A 15,354-nucleotide genomic window follows, 5' to 3' on the forward strand; every position below is an offset into this window, starting at 1 on the left:
AAATCAAGTCTTACACCAAAATATTTCACCGGTCTCTGTATCACTCTTATTTCAGTTTCTGACTCTCCAACTTTAGTACCTTTTATTTTGACAGTAACCAAAACTCTGAACTAGGGCCTTAAGGCTTGATTTTGCTCACATTGAAGTCAGCTACAAAATTTGCATCGACTTCAGTGGGACCATAAACAGGTATTTTATTCAGCACACCTGATTTGGACTATACCAGGGGTCGGCAACCTTTCAGAAGTGGTGTGCCGAGTCTTCATTTATTCATTCTAATTTAAGGTTTCGCGTGCAGGTAATACATTTTAACGTTTTTAGAAGGTCTCTTTCTATAAGTTTATAATACAATAATAGTTTAGTTATATATGTTAAGTAAATAAGGTTTTTAAAATGTTTAAGAAGCTTCATTTAAAATTAAATTAAAATACAGAGCCCCCCGGACTGGTGGCCAGGACCCGGGAAGTGTGAGTGCCACTGAAAATCAGCTCGCGTGCCGCAGGTTGCCTACCCCTGGGCTATACTGACATTGTTGATATTTCTGACTGACTGAAGGATGCTAAGTACACCTCTTCCCTGATATAACGCGACCCGATACAACACAAATTCTGATATAACGTGGTAAAGCAGTGCTCCGGGGGGGGTGGGAATGCGCACTCTGGCGGATCAAAGCAAGTTTGTTATAACGCGGTTTCACCTATAACACGGTAAGATTTTTTGGCTCCTGAGGACAGCGTTATATTGAGGTAGAGGTGTATGTAGTGTTAGAGTAAAACTGTTTTGCTAGAGCAATGGAAAGTAATCCCTCTCCTCACCCCTGAAATGGCCATCATTTTCAAAAACTACTCCAAACTTGTCATGTTTTCTTTTGTTACACATAGTCATTTGGTTGTATTTTATTGTTTTATATTCTGACTGAGTTCTTTTCTCATCTTCACTGATTCTGTGACCTTGGACAAATCACGAAGGGTAAAATTTTCAAAGTATCTAGGTCCAGTTTTCAAAAGTGGTTTAGGAGCCTCTATCCCTTTGATTTTTTTCAGTGAGACTTAGGCGTCTACGTCACTTAAGTGCTTTTTAAAATGTTGTCCTTAACCTTTGAACTTCCATGTCTCCTTTCTGTAAAATGGAGCTAATTTTCACATTTTTGTAAAATGAGCAAGTCTTCCACCCAGACTGTTTTTGCATTAACGCTGGACGATAGATCAGTTCTTTAATGGAGGAAAAAGACTATTCGATTCACAGTGTAGATTTTCTCCACTGCAGAAAGCAATCTCCTGTGCATTTGTTGCAGGAAACACAAGATGGACCTCAAGTGTTCAAATTGAGCATTTATTTTAGAGATGCCATTAAGTACTCCAAAACTATTGCTCCTCTGGGGCGGGGAGGAGGGGCATTGTACTATATGGCCTGGCTGCTAGTATGTTCTGTGTGGTTTAATGGTTGTCAGTTACTGACCATGAAGAGGAAGCTGCTGCTGTGTTATCTTGAGTTTGAGTTTAGCCAGATAGATGATACATAGATTTTTCATAAGTTTACTACAATCCTGCTTCCTTTCAACAGGTTACAATGATTTAATTAAACTGAACTGTACTCTCTTTACCTTCTGGTTTTGTTCTTACAGGAACATGCCTACCCAGCTGATGAACTCATGCCTTTAACTTGCCGTGGACGGGTTCGGGGTCAGGAACCAAGTCGTGGGGATGTAGACGATGCCTTGGGAAAGTTAGTATTTGAAGCAGTGATTATCTTATATGAACATGCAAATCTTAACACATTTTGTTGCTAATACTTCAGTTGATGCACCCTCAAAACCCTTGTTTGATTTTCTAGATTGGGGTGGGCAAACTACGGCCCGCAGGCCGGATCCAGCCCATCGGGGCTTTGGATCTGGCCTGTGGGATTGCTAGCCCCGTGGCGCAGCGGGGCTAAGGCAGGCTCCCTGCTTGCCCTGACCCCGCGCCGTTCCTGGAAGCGGCTGGCACCATGCTCCTACAGCCCCTGGGTGGAGGGGTGTGGCCGTCGCCTGCAGACACCACCCCCCACAACTCCCATTGGCCGGGAATGGTGAACTGCGGCCAATGGGAGCTTCGGAGGAAGTACTCGCAGGCGAGGGCAGCCGGCAGAGCCCTCTGCCCCCCTCCCCCTCCCCCACAGGGGCCGCAGGGACATGCCCCTGGACGCTTCCGGGAGTGGTGTGGGGCCAGGGCATGCAGGGAGCCTGCCTTAGCCCCACTACACACCGCTGCCACCCTGGAACCGCTCAAGGTAAGCGGCGTTGGGTCGGAGCCTGCACCCCAACCCCCTGACCTGAGCCCCCTGCCGCATCCCAGCTCCCTGCCCTGAGCCCCCTGTTGCACCCCCCCTTCACCCCAACTCCTTGCCCTGAACCCCTTCCTGCACACTGCACCCCCTCCCACATCCTGCATTCCCTCCTGCACCCCTGCCCAGCCCCCACACAGATGTGGCCCTCGGAACAAAAAGTTTGTCCACCCCTGTTCTAGATGCGCACAAATGCAGAATTGTCATATTATAAATGAGAGAAGTGGTGGGAACAAAACATAGTTTAGTAATTTCTATAGCCACTTTTTCCTCTCCTCCCATGAGGTTAACTGATATGTAGTTATTCCTTTATCAAGAAAAATGGAATTTATCTCATCAAATGGGATAAGACTTTAGAATAATTTTGGATAGTACAATTTTTTTCTTAGAGAAATCATCGATACATCAGTGCACACTTAAGGCCGCCAGTGAATTCAATGGCTGAAACAGGTGTGGCTGGGTTCATTATCAGCTCTTCAGAGCAAGAGCCTATTAGCCATTGTGCTAGTTTAATAAGCCACATTTTAAATGACAGAAAGCTTTCAAAGGTAACTAAAAACAAGAAGTCAAAATGACTCTTACCATCATAAGTGTAAACTATTCATTAGCTCCAATTCTGGTCAGTAGGAGTTGCTAATGTCTATTCAAAGAAGAATAGGTTTAATCGTTGTCAGTATTTACACCTTTCTGTTTAAATATCCATCATTTAAAACTAGCATATTTTTTATCAACTGGCAATCTGTGATGATTGCGTCATGTTATTTCTAAGATTTTGGGGTTAAAAATAACATCATACCATAATATAAACCAAAACCATGCCGAATTTTAATTATATATCTGGTTTAAATTTTATTTCATAGGTTTTCACTGACACTGATTGATACCTTGGACACTCTTGTGGTAGGTTTGATCTGTTTTGCAATGTTTCATTGACGAATAACTGTTTATCTACTTCTAGTCAGATTTCCAGGTTAGAATTCTGTTCTTTTGAAATAAACGTGAAGTGTTAAGTAAGGAAACTCAGTTAAGTCTCTTATTCCATCAAAAAGGCAGCTACTCTGTTGTAAAGACCTGTAAACAATGGATACAATAGACAGTGATGTTACTTGGAATTTTTTTTTAAATATTAAGATACTTCCTTGGCCTTGTAGTTGATCCAAATGAATGCCCATTGTGTTGCTGTTACTTAATTTTTTTTTTTTTAACTTATAACAGTAATATACATTTGCTTCCCCTGCTAATGTAAGGGCTTTTCTACACTTAAAATGCTGCAGCAGCACAGCTGCATCGCTGTAGCACTTCAGTGTAGACACTACCTGCACCAATGGGAAGGGTTCTTCTGTCAGTGCAGGTCACGGGTGGGCAAACTTTTTGGCCTGAGGGCCACATCTGGGTATGGAAATTGTATGGTGGGCCATGAATGCTCACAAAATTGGGGGTTGGGATGTGGGAGGGGGTGAGGGCTCCGGCTGGGAGTGTGGGCTCTGGGGTGAAGCTAGGGATGCAGGAGGGTGCTCTGGGCTGGGACTGAGGGGTTCGGAGGGCAGGAGGGGGATCAGTGCTGAGGCAGGGGGGTTGGGGCGCTAGAGGGGGTCAGTGGTGCAGGGTCTGTGCGGTGCTTACCTCAAGCAGCTCCCAGAACCAGCAGCATGTCCCCCATCCAGCTCCTATGCGGAGGCGCAGACAGGCAGTGCACGCTGCCCCATCGCTTGGGGTGGGGGCAGTGGGAGGAGCCTCCTGGCTGCCCCTATGCGTAGGAGCCAGAGGGGGGACATGCCGCTGATTCCAGGAGTTGTGCAGAGTGGGGCAAGTCCCCAACTCCGCTCCCCAGCGGGAGCTCGAGGGCCAGATTAAAATGTCTGGAGGGCCAGATGCGGCCCTTGGGCCGTAGTTTGTCTACCCCTGGTGTAGGTACTCTGCCTCCCTGGGAGATGTTGTTTACACAGAGGGTTAGGTCAGTTTAACTCTGTTGCTCAGTGGGGTGGATATTGCACAACCCTGAGTGACGTAGTTATACTGAGCTAAATTTCTCGTATCAGAGGTGTAGCCGTGTTAGTCTGGATCTGTAAAAAGCAACAGAGAGTCCTGTGGCACCTTTAACAGATGTATTGGAGCATCAGCTTTCGTGGGTAAATTTCTAGTGTAGACCAGGCCCAAGTTAATCTGTTGACTTCTGGGGCTTTTACTCCTGGGGGAATTCTATGCCAAAAAATTAAAAATTCTACGCACAATTCTGATTATTTTATTTGTGAAAATAACAAACATAATCATGCCAGTTTCAATTATTTTGATAATTCATTTCAAAATACTTATTAGCAACTATGTCTGTAACAATACAGACAACAAAAAACATTCCCTCAGGAGTAAAGAGGAGTGAGTAAAGAAACCCCTACAAAACCCCAGTTCCTGTTTCTCTTCCCCTCCACCTCACAAAGCCCAGCCACAGGGTCCCCCCAGCCCAGATAGCTGCACCCCTTTCCCCCAGAGCCCAGCTGCAGGTGCCTCCCAGCCTAGACACCCACGCTCGCCTCCCAGAGTGCCGCTTCGGGGTGCCCCCCAGCCCAGACACCCGCACTCAGAGCCCAGCCGCAGGGGCCTCCTGGGCCCAGACACCTGCGCCCCCTCCTCTCAGAACTTAGCTGCGGGAGAGCCTCCCTCGGCCCAGAAATCTGCCCCACCTCCCCCAAGAGCCCAACCTTGGGGTGCCTCCTCAGCTCAGACACCCACACCCCCACCCCACCCTACAGGCCAGCCGTGCTCCCACCCCAGAGCCCAGGGATCCAGAGGGATAAACAGCCTGATGCTGCATCCCAGGCTTGTATGGAGTTTCCTGCATGTCGCCTCCTTCCTTCAGGCATGCCAGGAACTGCAGCTGCGGGGAGCTCTCCAGCTCCAGCAGTGTCTTCTATTTGTGAATTGTGGTCTGCCAGGTCCAATGGCCCCTAGTGGCCACAAGTAGCTCTGCAGCACCAGTTCTGAAGGAAAAAAGACCTTTGATCTGATCGAGTATGGCTGTTCTTATGTTTCTTAGGCAGAATTTACAGTACAGTTCTTGTACTAGGTGAATTGAAAAATATTTCTTTTGTTTTTTTACCGTGCAAATACTTGTAATAAAAAATAAAGTGAGCACTGTACACTTTGTATTTTATGTTGTAATTGAAATCAATATATTTCACAATGTAGAAAACATCCAAAAATATTTAAATAAATGATATTCTATTATTGTTTAACAGTGCGATTAATCACACGATTAAAAACTATTACTTTTTTTAATTGCATGATTAATCACGATTAATTTTTTAAATCACTTGACAGTCCTATTTTCAGACCTTATAGCAGGCATGAGCTTGAACTGTGGAGTTCAGTTCCAGATTTCGAGGAATAGAATATGTGGGTGCAGGCAGTAGCAAACACTGAATACAATGCGCTATAGTGAAAGAAAGGAACAAAATTGGGTAATCAGATACATTTTCAGTGAATTATTCCCTGTTGAAAACTACTTTGTCATTGACGTATGTCACTGTAGCAAACCAGACTAACACTGATACCTATTCACATAATGTATCAGAATATGATATGGTCAGGCAGAAAAGCAATTTGAGCCATCTTGAATATTTCCTGCTTTTTAACATGTTGAACTGTTATATCGTACTTGAATATCAGACTACACTAGCACTTTTTGAAGTAGATCAGTTTTACAGCATCAGAACCTAAAATGACTGAAGTTATTTTTGTTTTCCAGGTGTTAAATAAAACCAAAGAGTTTGAAGATGCTGTAAAAAATGTGATAAAAGATGTTAATTTAGATAATGACATAGTTGTATCAGTGTTTGAAACTAACATAAGAGTCCTGGGGTAAGTAACTAGCTTTCTTCATCTTCAGTGCACTTAAGATGTGATCTCAAGCTTATGTCCTGTCAAACATTTCCTTCCACCTCAGCTGATGTTGAGAATGGTGGTTCCCCTGGATCAACAGAATTTAACTTCTGTTGTAGGAAGGAACTGATATAATAGATGTCAAATTCAGTTGGCTGTCGACACCAGCAGGATAGCTATTTTCAATACCAATTGAAAAAAGTGCCAAGATAGCAGTGGCTGACAACCTGTATGTCAAAGCTCGTTTTCCTAGTGTACACATGGCCTCAAAGCTAAGATTATGTTGTCAAACATTCGATATACACAATGTCAAATTTTTCTAGTTTATAAAATTCGACTTGTACAATTTCATGGGTTCTAGTTATTTATGTTTTGAGTCAAAAAGGAGTATGCAGTATATTAGGTCTGTGGCTAAGGGATAATTTTGAAATGTGATAATCACTCTTGAGAATGAAAAACACAGACAACATCTGTTTGTGTTTTTTTTTTTTTTTTTTTTTTTTTTTTAAATCATCAAGGTGCTGACAGGTTCCTTCAAAGAAGCTTGTTTATAGATACTAAACAAGTATGCTCCTCAGAATCAGGGGCGGCTCCAGCCACCAGCGCAGCAAGCGTGTGCCTGGGGCGGCAAGCCGCGGGGGGCTGCCTGCCAGTCGCTGTGAGGGTGGCAGTCAGGCCGCCTTCGGTGGCATGCCTGCGGGAGGTCTGCCGGTCCCGCGGCTTCGGCAGCAATTCGGTGGCAGTCATGCCGAAGGCGCGGGACTGGCAAATCACCCGCAGAAATGCTGCCGAATCCACGTGTGCCTCCGAAGGGGCTTGGGGAGGCAAAAAACATAGAGCCACCCCTGTTGAGAATTCAGATATCTTTACTATTGTTTCAGAAAGTTTTCACATAGAACTAAATGATAATCATATTTGATTACTAGGGGCTTATATAAACATCATCACTTCATTTAGCTCATGATAACCTTTAAGATACTGACCTCTACCCCATCCATGTGCAGGATTAATCATTTAATTCTCTTCAGTAATCTACTACTTCAATGTGTTTTATATATATTCAGTGAAATGCTATAGAGAACAATTTATTGTTAATGATCTGCTCGTCACTCTTTAAGGCTGTTACTTACAGAAAAAAAAAATTCACCGTAGTCATTAAGTGCTTGGTGGTGGTTGTTTTTTTCAGAGGTGCACCACAGCTTCCATTGATTTCAATTGGAATTGTATGTGCTCAGCACTTCTGAAACACATATCACAATTGTTTATACAGTGCTTGTCATGATATAATAGAATCATAGAAATTATTGCACTACTGTGACCTACTGACATGAAATACATGTGAATATCTTTTCTTGTGTTTAGAGGTCTTTTAGGTGGGCACTCTGTGGCAATTATGCTGAAAGAAAAAGGTGAATACATGCAGTGGTACAGTGGTGAACTTCTCCACATGGCAAAACAACTGGGCTACAAACTTTTACCTGCTTTCAACACTACTAGTGGTCTCCCTTATCCAAGAGTAAGTGTTTTATAATCCAGATCATCCCTCACAATAGACAAAACTTTAATATTTCAGGAAGTTATTTAGTAGAAAGGGAGAGAACCTTATTTGTGACAGATTATGCATTAATTTTCTTTGTATCTAGGATCAGAAAATAGTTCAGTTGTGAGTTAAAAACAGGCTGAATGTCCTTGCTAACTAGGCTGTGGAGGCATTTGGCACAGAATTCATTTAAACTTTTTTATAAGCCCTTTTTTATTAGTGTCAGTTGTGGGTGTAAACAAATATCACAGATACTTATATTTTCCATACATCTAATAATGCAGATCAATTAATATTTCATGACTGGGGCTAACTGATTTCTTAAATTTTGTTTTGGGCTAAGCTTGTTGCTTTTCCAGGTTTGCTGACAATGACCCAGAATGCATCATTCTGACTTATTAGAGATGGCAGAAATCTCATGAAACCACTGTCTACTAGTATCTTGCACCTCTAGACATGACTAAATTATCTGGAACAACAATGGCTTTTCAGAGTTACTTAAAATTTACTGATGTGCCTTCTACAGCCTTGTTAATTGGGAGTGTTCAGAATGCACCTTTTGGGTTCAACTCAAAATTCACCTAACTTTCAGTTTGCCTATTTAAAAAAAAAAAAAAAAAAGTCTCCAGGTTTTTTTTGTTTTGTTTTGCAAAGGTTATTGTTGGGGTATAATTTGGAATTTTTCTTTATATTTGTAACTTTTCATTACATGAAGCTAACGCATGGCACACTCTTAGCTTATTGGTTAATTATAATGTATCAGACAGAGCAGGGACTTGAACCTGAGTGTTCCACATCCTAGGCGAGTAGCCATTACCACTGGGTTGTTGAATATATTGGATTCTCTCTCATTTTTCACAAATAATTTTGAAAGGTCTCTGTTTTGACCTGATGCAGAACAAGAAAATTTTTTGAAATCTTGATTTTTATTTTTTTTTGTAGGATGAGAAAGTTTCCATGCAGCTCTACTTCTAAGTGACGTAGGCACTTCTGAAAATTTTACCCAACATACCTTTTTATGGCTGTAGAGTTAAGAGTGGTTGTAGTGTCAGATGAGACAAGATTAAGATTTTTGTTTTTTAATAAGAACAGATAAAGTACAGTATCTAAGTTCTTATCTCTTTTCCCATCATTGACGTGTATATATATTTGCAGCTAATAAAAGATACAATCTCTACTTTCTTTTAGGTTAATTTAAAATTTGGTTTAAGAAGTCCAGAAGCTCGAACAGGAACAGAGACTGATACCTGTACAGCTTGTGCAGGTACCTTGATACTTGAGTTTGCTGCTCTAAGCCGATTCACAGGAACATCAATATTTGAGGTTTGCTTTCTATAGTCTCTTATTTATTGGGGTTAGATTTTGAACTGCATGCTGTTACATTATTGTAATTCTAATTCAAATCCATGGGTAAAGAGTGAAAGAATTTCGAATTAGTTGTATTTGTGGCTGGTAATGGACTTTGCATCGTTTAGCTTTACCGTGCACAAGGATAAGTTGTGTTTTCAGAAAAACACTATCTATATCTAATTAAGTACCATTTTAAATTTTTTATTCAAAAAGTTCTAGAAGGTGATTTACAGTACAAGTAGTAATATCAATACAAAACTAAGTAAACTTCATATATTGAGGAGTCAGGTTAATAGACTCTCTCCAAGGTGCTTGGATAGAAAGGTTCTAATGATTTGTTTGGTATTTAAAGTGCATTTCTGTTCTGAAAATTCACTCTGAGAATAGCATAGTGAACTTTCATGTTTTATGATTTCAAGGCAAATGAGTTTAGTTTGTCCCCCTTCCCCCCACCCCCACCCCCCAAAAAGGTGTGCTTTGACTGACAGCCCAGTATACTTAAATAGGGCCCTGACTCTTGAGTTTGGTTCATTCCTTCCTACATACTTTCATTGCTAAAAAAATTCTGCGGACCAGATTAGGCCCTCAGTGACATCTGTGGTCTCCAAGTTATGCCCTAGTGACGTGTGCAACCCCCCTTCTCTTCACTGAGTTTGTACAGGTGTACTGATTGCCATGCAACACAGTTTTTTTTTTTTTTTTTTTAACTTCATAAGGGGAAATATAATCCAGTTTCTCTTAACTGTACTAGCTGTGCAAAACTAATTGGAGTAAAAAGCAGTAAAAATGCAGGTTCAATTCTGAATACGCAGTTAAGTTGAATAACAAGGTGCTAGATTCACATTGCAACTTTTAAGAGTGGAACTGTTTTTGAAATGCATTCTCTTGTTCTGCTTCATTGACAAGCAAAAAAAGATATTAAAGTGAAATAGTAAAACTAAGTCTAACTTCTTTAAATAAGGCTTGTAACTTTACAGCAGTATAAGTGTGGTGACTGCAATCTATTCACTAAAGATGTGAGAATTTTCAAAAGTGCCTAAGTAACTATTCCCATTGGAAAGTCAAAAATATCTGACACATACTGATAGGGCTTTGTCAAATCCGAGTGCTGGACTAGAGATCTGAGACAGATTCTCTCTTTGATGTAGTGCGTAAACAAATTAAACGGGTTCAACCAAGATTTATTCTGGGTTCAGCGGTAAGAGATTTTCCATTCTTAATTTGATTAACCAAATATTTCAGAGTTAATTCCTGGAGTATACGGCTAACTTTCTGTTTAGATTATTGTATCTCAACACATCTTTTACTCCCTTTTAATACCGATCTATTCCCTTTATGTAACATATTGCAATACAAACTACCCAAGCATTTGGTTTAAAGCAGGGGTCGGCAACCTATGGCACGCGTGCCAAACACGGCACGCGAGCTGATTTTGAGTGGCACGCTGCCTGCCCGGTGAGAGGCGGAGGGGCCGGAAAGCGCCACGCTGGGGGAAGAAGTGGGGGAGGAGGGAAGCTTGGCTGCTGCAGGACCAAGCTTCTGCCTCCTGCTCCGGCAGGGGAGAGCTGTCGGGGGAGGGGGGGTGTCCCGGCCCTCTGCCCCACTCAGTCCCCCCCGCCCACCGCTCTCCCCTGCGGGGGCAGGAGGCAGAAGCTTGGTCCTGCGGCAGCCAAGCTTCCCTCCTCCCGCGCTTCTTCCCACAGCTTGGTGCGTTCCGGCCCCTCCTCTTCCCTCCCCCCCCCCTACTGGCGATGGCCCTGGGGAGGGGGAGCGGAGCAGAGCAGAGCCGAGCGGCAGCGTGCTCGCTGCTCCGTAGAGCAGGCAGAGAGAGGTAGGGATGGAGCCTGGGGGGAAGGGAGTGGAACAGGGCATATCCCTCCCAGCACCCTGCCATGAGCCGCTCAGGGCAGGGGGCTGGGAGCACCCCCATGAGCCGAGCACCCCACCCCTCTTCCCGTAACCCCCCACCCCAACACACACCCAGCCTTCTGCCCTGCACCCCCACAGCCCCATCCCTCTGCCCTACACCCCCCCACACTCAGCCTTCTGCCCTACACCCCCCCACACACACCCCAGCCTTCTGCCCTGAACTCCCCACACACCCCAGCCTTCTGCCCTGCACCCCCACACCTGCCAGCCTTCTGCCCTGAACACCCCCCACTACCCTCTGCCCTGACCTCTGAACCCCTCCCCCCCATACACCCAGCCTTCTGCCCTGCACCCTCTGCCCTGACCCCTGAACGCCCCCCCCGCCCAGGTCTGGGGTCCCGGCTGCCGGCCCCTTGCCAGCCAGTGTCCCGGCCACAGGCCCTGCTTAGCCCGCTGCAGGCCTAGGTGAACAGAACCCCAGGCTGGAAGTGGGCTGGCGGCGTAAGATCAGCATTTTAATTTAATTTTAAATGATGCTTCTTAAACATTTTGAAAACCTTGTTTACTTTACATACAACAATAGTGCTGTATACATAGTTGTATTGTCTTCCGTTTATAATGTTAAAGATAGAAATCCTCAGAGAGATGGGGTTGGATTTTTAAAAAGCACTCAGTGTTGGCCTAACTCTGTTCTCATTAAAGTCAATGAGACCAGTTAGGCCAACACTGAGTACATTTGATTACACTGGTCTACAATTTTTGAGAAGTCGTCTGCTTCAGAGATAAAATGTGCTATTTATTATGTATTTTGATGTGCTGAATTCAAATATGACAATTAAAACAACTGGCTACTGTTTCTAAGATATTTAAGTTTTTACATTTTATGTCTATGTATATTGTGTAGATAGTAGAGTTTTAATCATAAATTGTAAACCTAGGTCTTTTCATGTGTTTATGGTTGCTTTACATGATAATATTTCACCTGTCCTGTTTATGTAACACTTTAAAAATCAGCAAAAGGGTTATATAAATAAAATTTATTATGAAACAAAAGGCAAAAAACTATTATGTACATAGTTTAATCCTATTCGGTGTCTACTCGGCGCTTCTTGGCTTGTCTCTTGTATTCATTAAATGGAGCACCTCTTGTCACTGTCCAGCAATAGTCTGCAAGCATTGATGGGCTCCATTTGCCCTGATACCATTTCTCCATTGTTGCAATGTCCTGGTGAAATCGCTCGCCGTGCTTGTCGCTCACTGCTCCGCAGTTCGGTGGAAAAAAATCTAGATGAGAGTTCAAAAAATGTATCTTTAGTGACATGTTGCAACCAAGGCTTTTGTATGCCTTGAGGAGGTTTTCCACCAACAACCTGTAGTTGTCTGCCTTGTTGTTTCTGAGAAAATTTATTGCCACTAACTGGAAGGCTTTCCATGCCGTCTTTTCCTTGCCACGCAGTGCATGGTCAAATGCATCATCTCAAAGAGGACCAACAAAGACACCTTCCTTTATCTTAGCTTCACTTAACCTTGGAAATTTTCCACGGAGGTACTTGAAAGCTGCTTGTGTTTTGTCAATGGCCTTGACAAAGTTCTTCATCAGACCCAGCTTGATGTGTAAGGGTGGTAACAAAATCTTCCTTGATTCAACAAGTGGTGGATGCTGAACACTTTTCCTCCCAGGCTCCAATGACTGTCGGAGTGGCCAATCTTTCTTGATGTAGTGGGAATCTCTTGTTGGTCATAATTATGCACCTCAAAAGTTGTTTCATGCTGTCATAGGTTTCCTTCATATGGACTGCATGACCAACTGGAATTGATGGCAAAACATTGCCATTATGCAGTAAAACCGCTTTAAGACTCGTCTTCGATGAATCAATGAACAGTCTCCACTCATCTGGATTGTGAACGATGTTGAGGGCTGCCATCACACCATCGATGTTGTTGCAGGCTACAAGATCACCTTCCATGAAGAAGAATGGGACAAGATCCTTTTGACAGTCACGGAACATGGAAACCCTAACATCACCCTGCCAGGAGATTCCACTGGAGCCCAACAGCTCTGCCTTACTCTTGGGTAGTTCCAAATCCCTGACAAGGTCATTCAGTTCACCTTGTGTTATGAGGTGTGGTTCAGAGGAGGAGGATGGGAGAAAATGTGGGTCCTGTGACATTGATGGTTCAGGACCAGAAGTTTCATGCTCTTCCTCGTCTGACTCAAGTGAGAATGATTCTGGTGCATCAGGAACCGGCAGTCCTTCTCCGTGGGGTACTGGGCGTATAGCTGATGGAATGTTTGGATAATGCACAGTCCACTTTTTCTTCTTTGACACACCTTTCCCAACTGGAGGCACCATGCAGAAGTAACAATTGCTAGTATGATCTGTTGGCTCTCTCCAAATCATTGGCACTGCAAAAGGCATAGCTTTCCTTTTCCTGTTCAACCACTGGCAAAGATTTGTTGCACAAGTGTTGCAGCATATGTGTGGGGCCCACCGCTTGTCCTGATCTCCAGTTTTGCAGCCAAAATAAAGGTGATAGGCTTTCTTAACCATAGTGGTTATACTGTGCTTTTGTGATGCAAAAGTCACTTCACCACAAACATAGCAGAAGTTATCTGCACTGTTCACACAAGTACGAGGCATCTCTGCTCACTTTGGCTAAACAGAAATGTGTCCCTTTGCAAAATCAAACACTGACAAAAAAGAGCACGACACTGTATGATTTCTAGAGCTGATATAGGGCAATTTGTTCAGCAGAGTGATGTAAGCTTCGTTATGATTGCATCATCCATGACTTCTAGGAATAACATGATGCAATTCATATCATATATGACGCAATACCAGCTTCAGATTGCATCATTCATTGTTTTGCCTAAAAAGCAAGTACTGTCCAAACTCAGTCATAGATTTATGCGTAGATCCAGTCAAAGATGTATTTTAGTCATTTCTGGTTTATATTGAGATCCCTTCCCTTTATAACTCACTTATCCTCCGCCATTCCCAAGTCAAGGGTCCTATATAGTGACCCAATAGCATATCTTGAAAACTAGAGCCAATCAACAATTTTAAGCATCATTTTCGTTCTCAGTGACCCAGAATTAGTAAAGTTTGACTACATTTATTTCAGAAGCATTTTGGCTGTAGAGCAGTGTTATCTCACCCTTAAAACCTAGCATGCCTGGCTAGTTGTCTATCCTTTTTTGGCTAGGTTGTCACCTCAGTTCATGCCTCCCTTTGTGTATTTACAGGGGGCTAATGCACATACTTAGCCTAACTATTGGCTAGAGCTACCATGCCACCTAGGAACATCTGAAAAGATGTGTGTGGCAGTGGGGATGGAGTAGGCATAATTTAGAAGGCAATCTGACTATATCCCATTGGATTAGAAGAAATTAGTTGTTGTACCATTTCATTAGAGGGTCTTCAAATGTTATATAAGGTTTTTGTTTTTAATTTTTGAAGGATTTTTTAATGGTTATAAACAAAAAGGGTCTTTATACCTATTTTGTCGGTTGGAAACAGAGGCACAGACAAGTTAAGTGACTTGCCCAAAGCTATATAGTGTGTAGGTGACTGTTACAGATAGAATACAAATCCTTTTAATTAGCAACAAAATGACTGGTTAAATGGAATAAGTGCTGCTTTTCAAGAGAATTCAATGCATTATTGAGCTTCGTAGTTCTACCTTTAGGAAATTCAGTCTAAATATGAATCTCTCTATACAATATATTCTACTTCATAGCTCCATTATTTTAGTGGACAAAACCCCCAAAAGCTTGTATGCCAGCACCTGATGCTTTTTCTTGCCTCCTGCATTGCTCTGTAATTACACTTAAATTAAAATATTTTTTGTTGGTTGCAGGAATATGCACGGAAGGCACTTGATTTTCTTTGGGAAAAAAGACAACGCAACAGTAATTTAGTGGGAGTTACCATTAATATACATACTGGAGACTGGGTCCGCAAAGGTATGTGGCTTTGACTCTAAGACCCATGATGCAGCTCTTGGGAGTTTAAATTATTTTAAAATACCATCAGGAAGGCAAGCGGACTTGTGGACTTTCAGATCTGAAGAAACCAGGTATAACGAAGCCTGGTCTTTCTCTGCAAGAATATCTTGCCTGAGAAATCAGTTTTTGTTTCAAGGAAAACATTCCCTAATTCCCTGGATGCTGAGAGATTTCTTAGTGCTAAATTTTCAAAGAATCTACTTTAAGTGCACAGTAAAGTACAAATAAGAGCGTAATTGTTTATTCAGGCCAGTAAAAATATTTTTCTACAAGGAAATTAAACACTTGACTTAATAGCATGCCTGAGCATACTCTTTTATGTTCAAATGTACTAGAACACGTTTTCAAAAAAGTAGGAAAATACTGCACACCACTCAGTGCAGCCCTT

The 15,354-nt window shown here is 42.7% G+C and overlaps 1 protein-coding gene across 4 annotated transcripts in view; it reads left to right on the plus strand.

Moving 5' to 3' along the window:
- Positions 1-15,354, plus strand: part of EDEM3 (ER degradation enhancing alpha-mannosidase like protein 3) — a 51,235-nt gene that overhangs the window by 7,979 nt on the left and 27,902 nt on the right. For 2 of the 4 annotated variants that reach the window (XM_065555649.1, XM_065555650.1), the window contains exons 3-7: positions 1,625-1,725; positions 3,183-3,222; positions 6,065-6,177; positions 7,561-7,714; positions 8,927-9,061. In XM_065555649.1, the coding sequence (XP_065411721.1) occupies positions 1,625-1,725; positions 3,183-3,222; positions 6,065-6,177; positions 7,561-7,714; positions 8,927-9,061 (543 nt within the window). Of the gene's footprint in view, positions 1-1,624; positions 1,726-3,182; positions 3,223-6,064; positions 6,178-7,560; positions 7,715-8,926; positions 9,062-14,818; positions 14,925-15,354 lie in introns of all 4 variants that reach the window. The other 2 variants (XM_005290715.5, XM_065555651.1) reach the window with 2 other exon arrangements.

This window comes from Chrysemys picta, chromosome 8, assembly GCF_011386835.1.
Source record: "Chrysemys picta bellii isolate R12L10 chromosome 8, ASM1138683v2, whole genome shotgun sequence".
NCBI classification, from domain to species: Eukaryota; Metazoa; Chordata; order Testudines; family Emydidae; genus Chrysemys; species Chrysemys picta.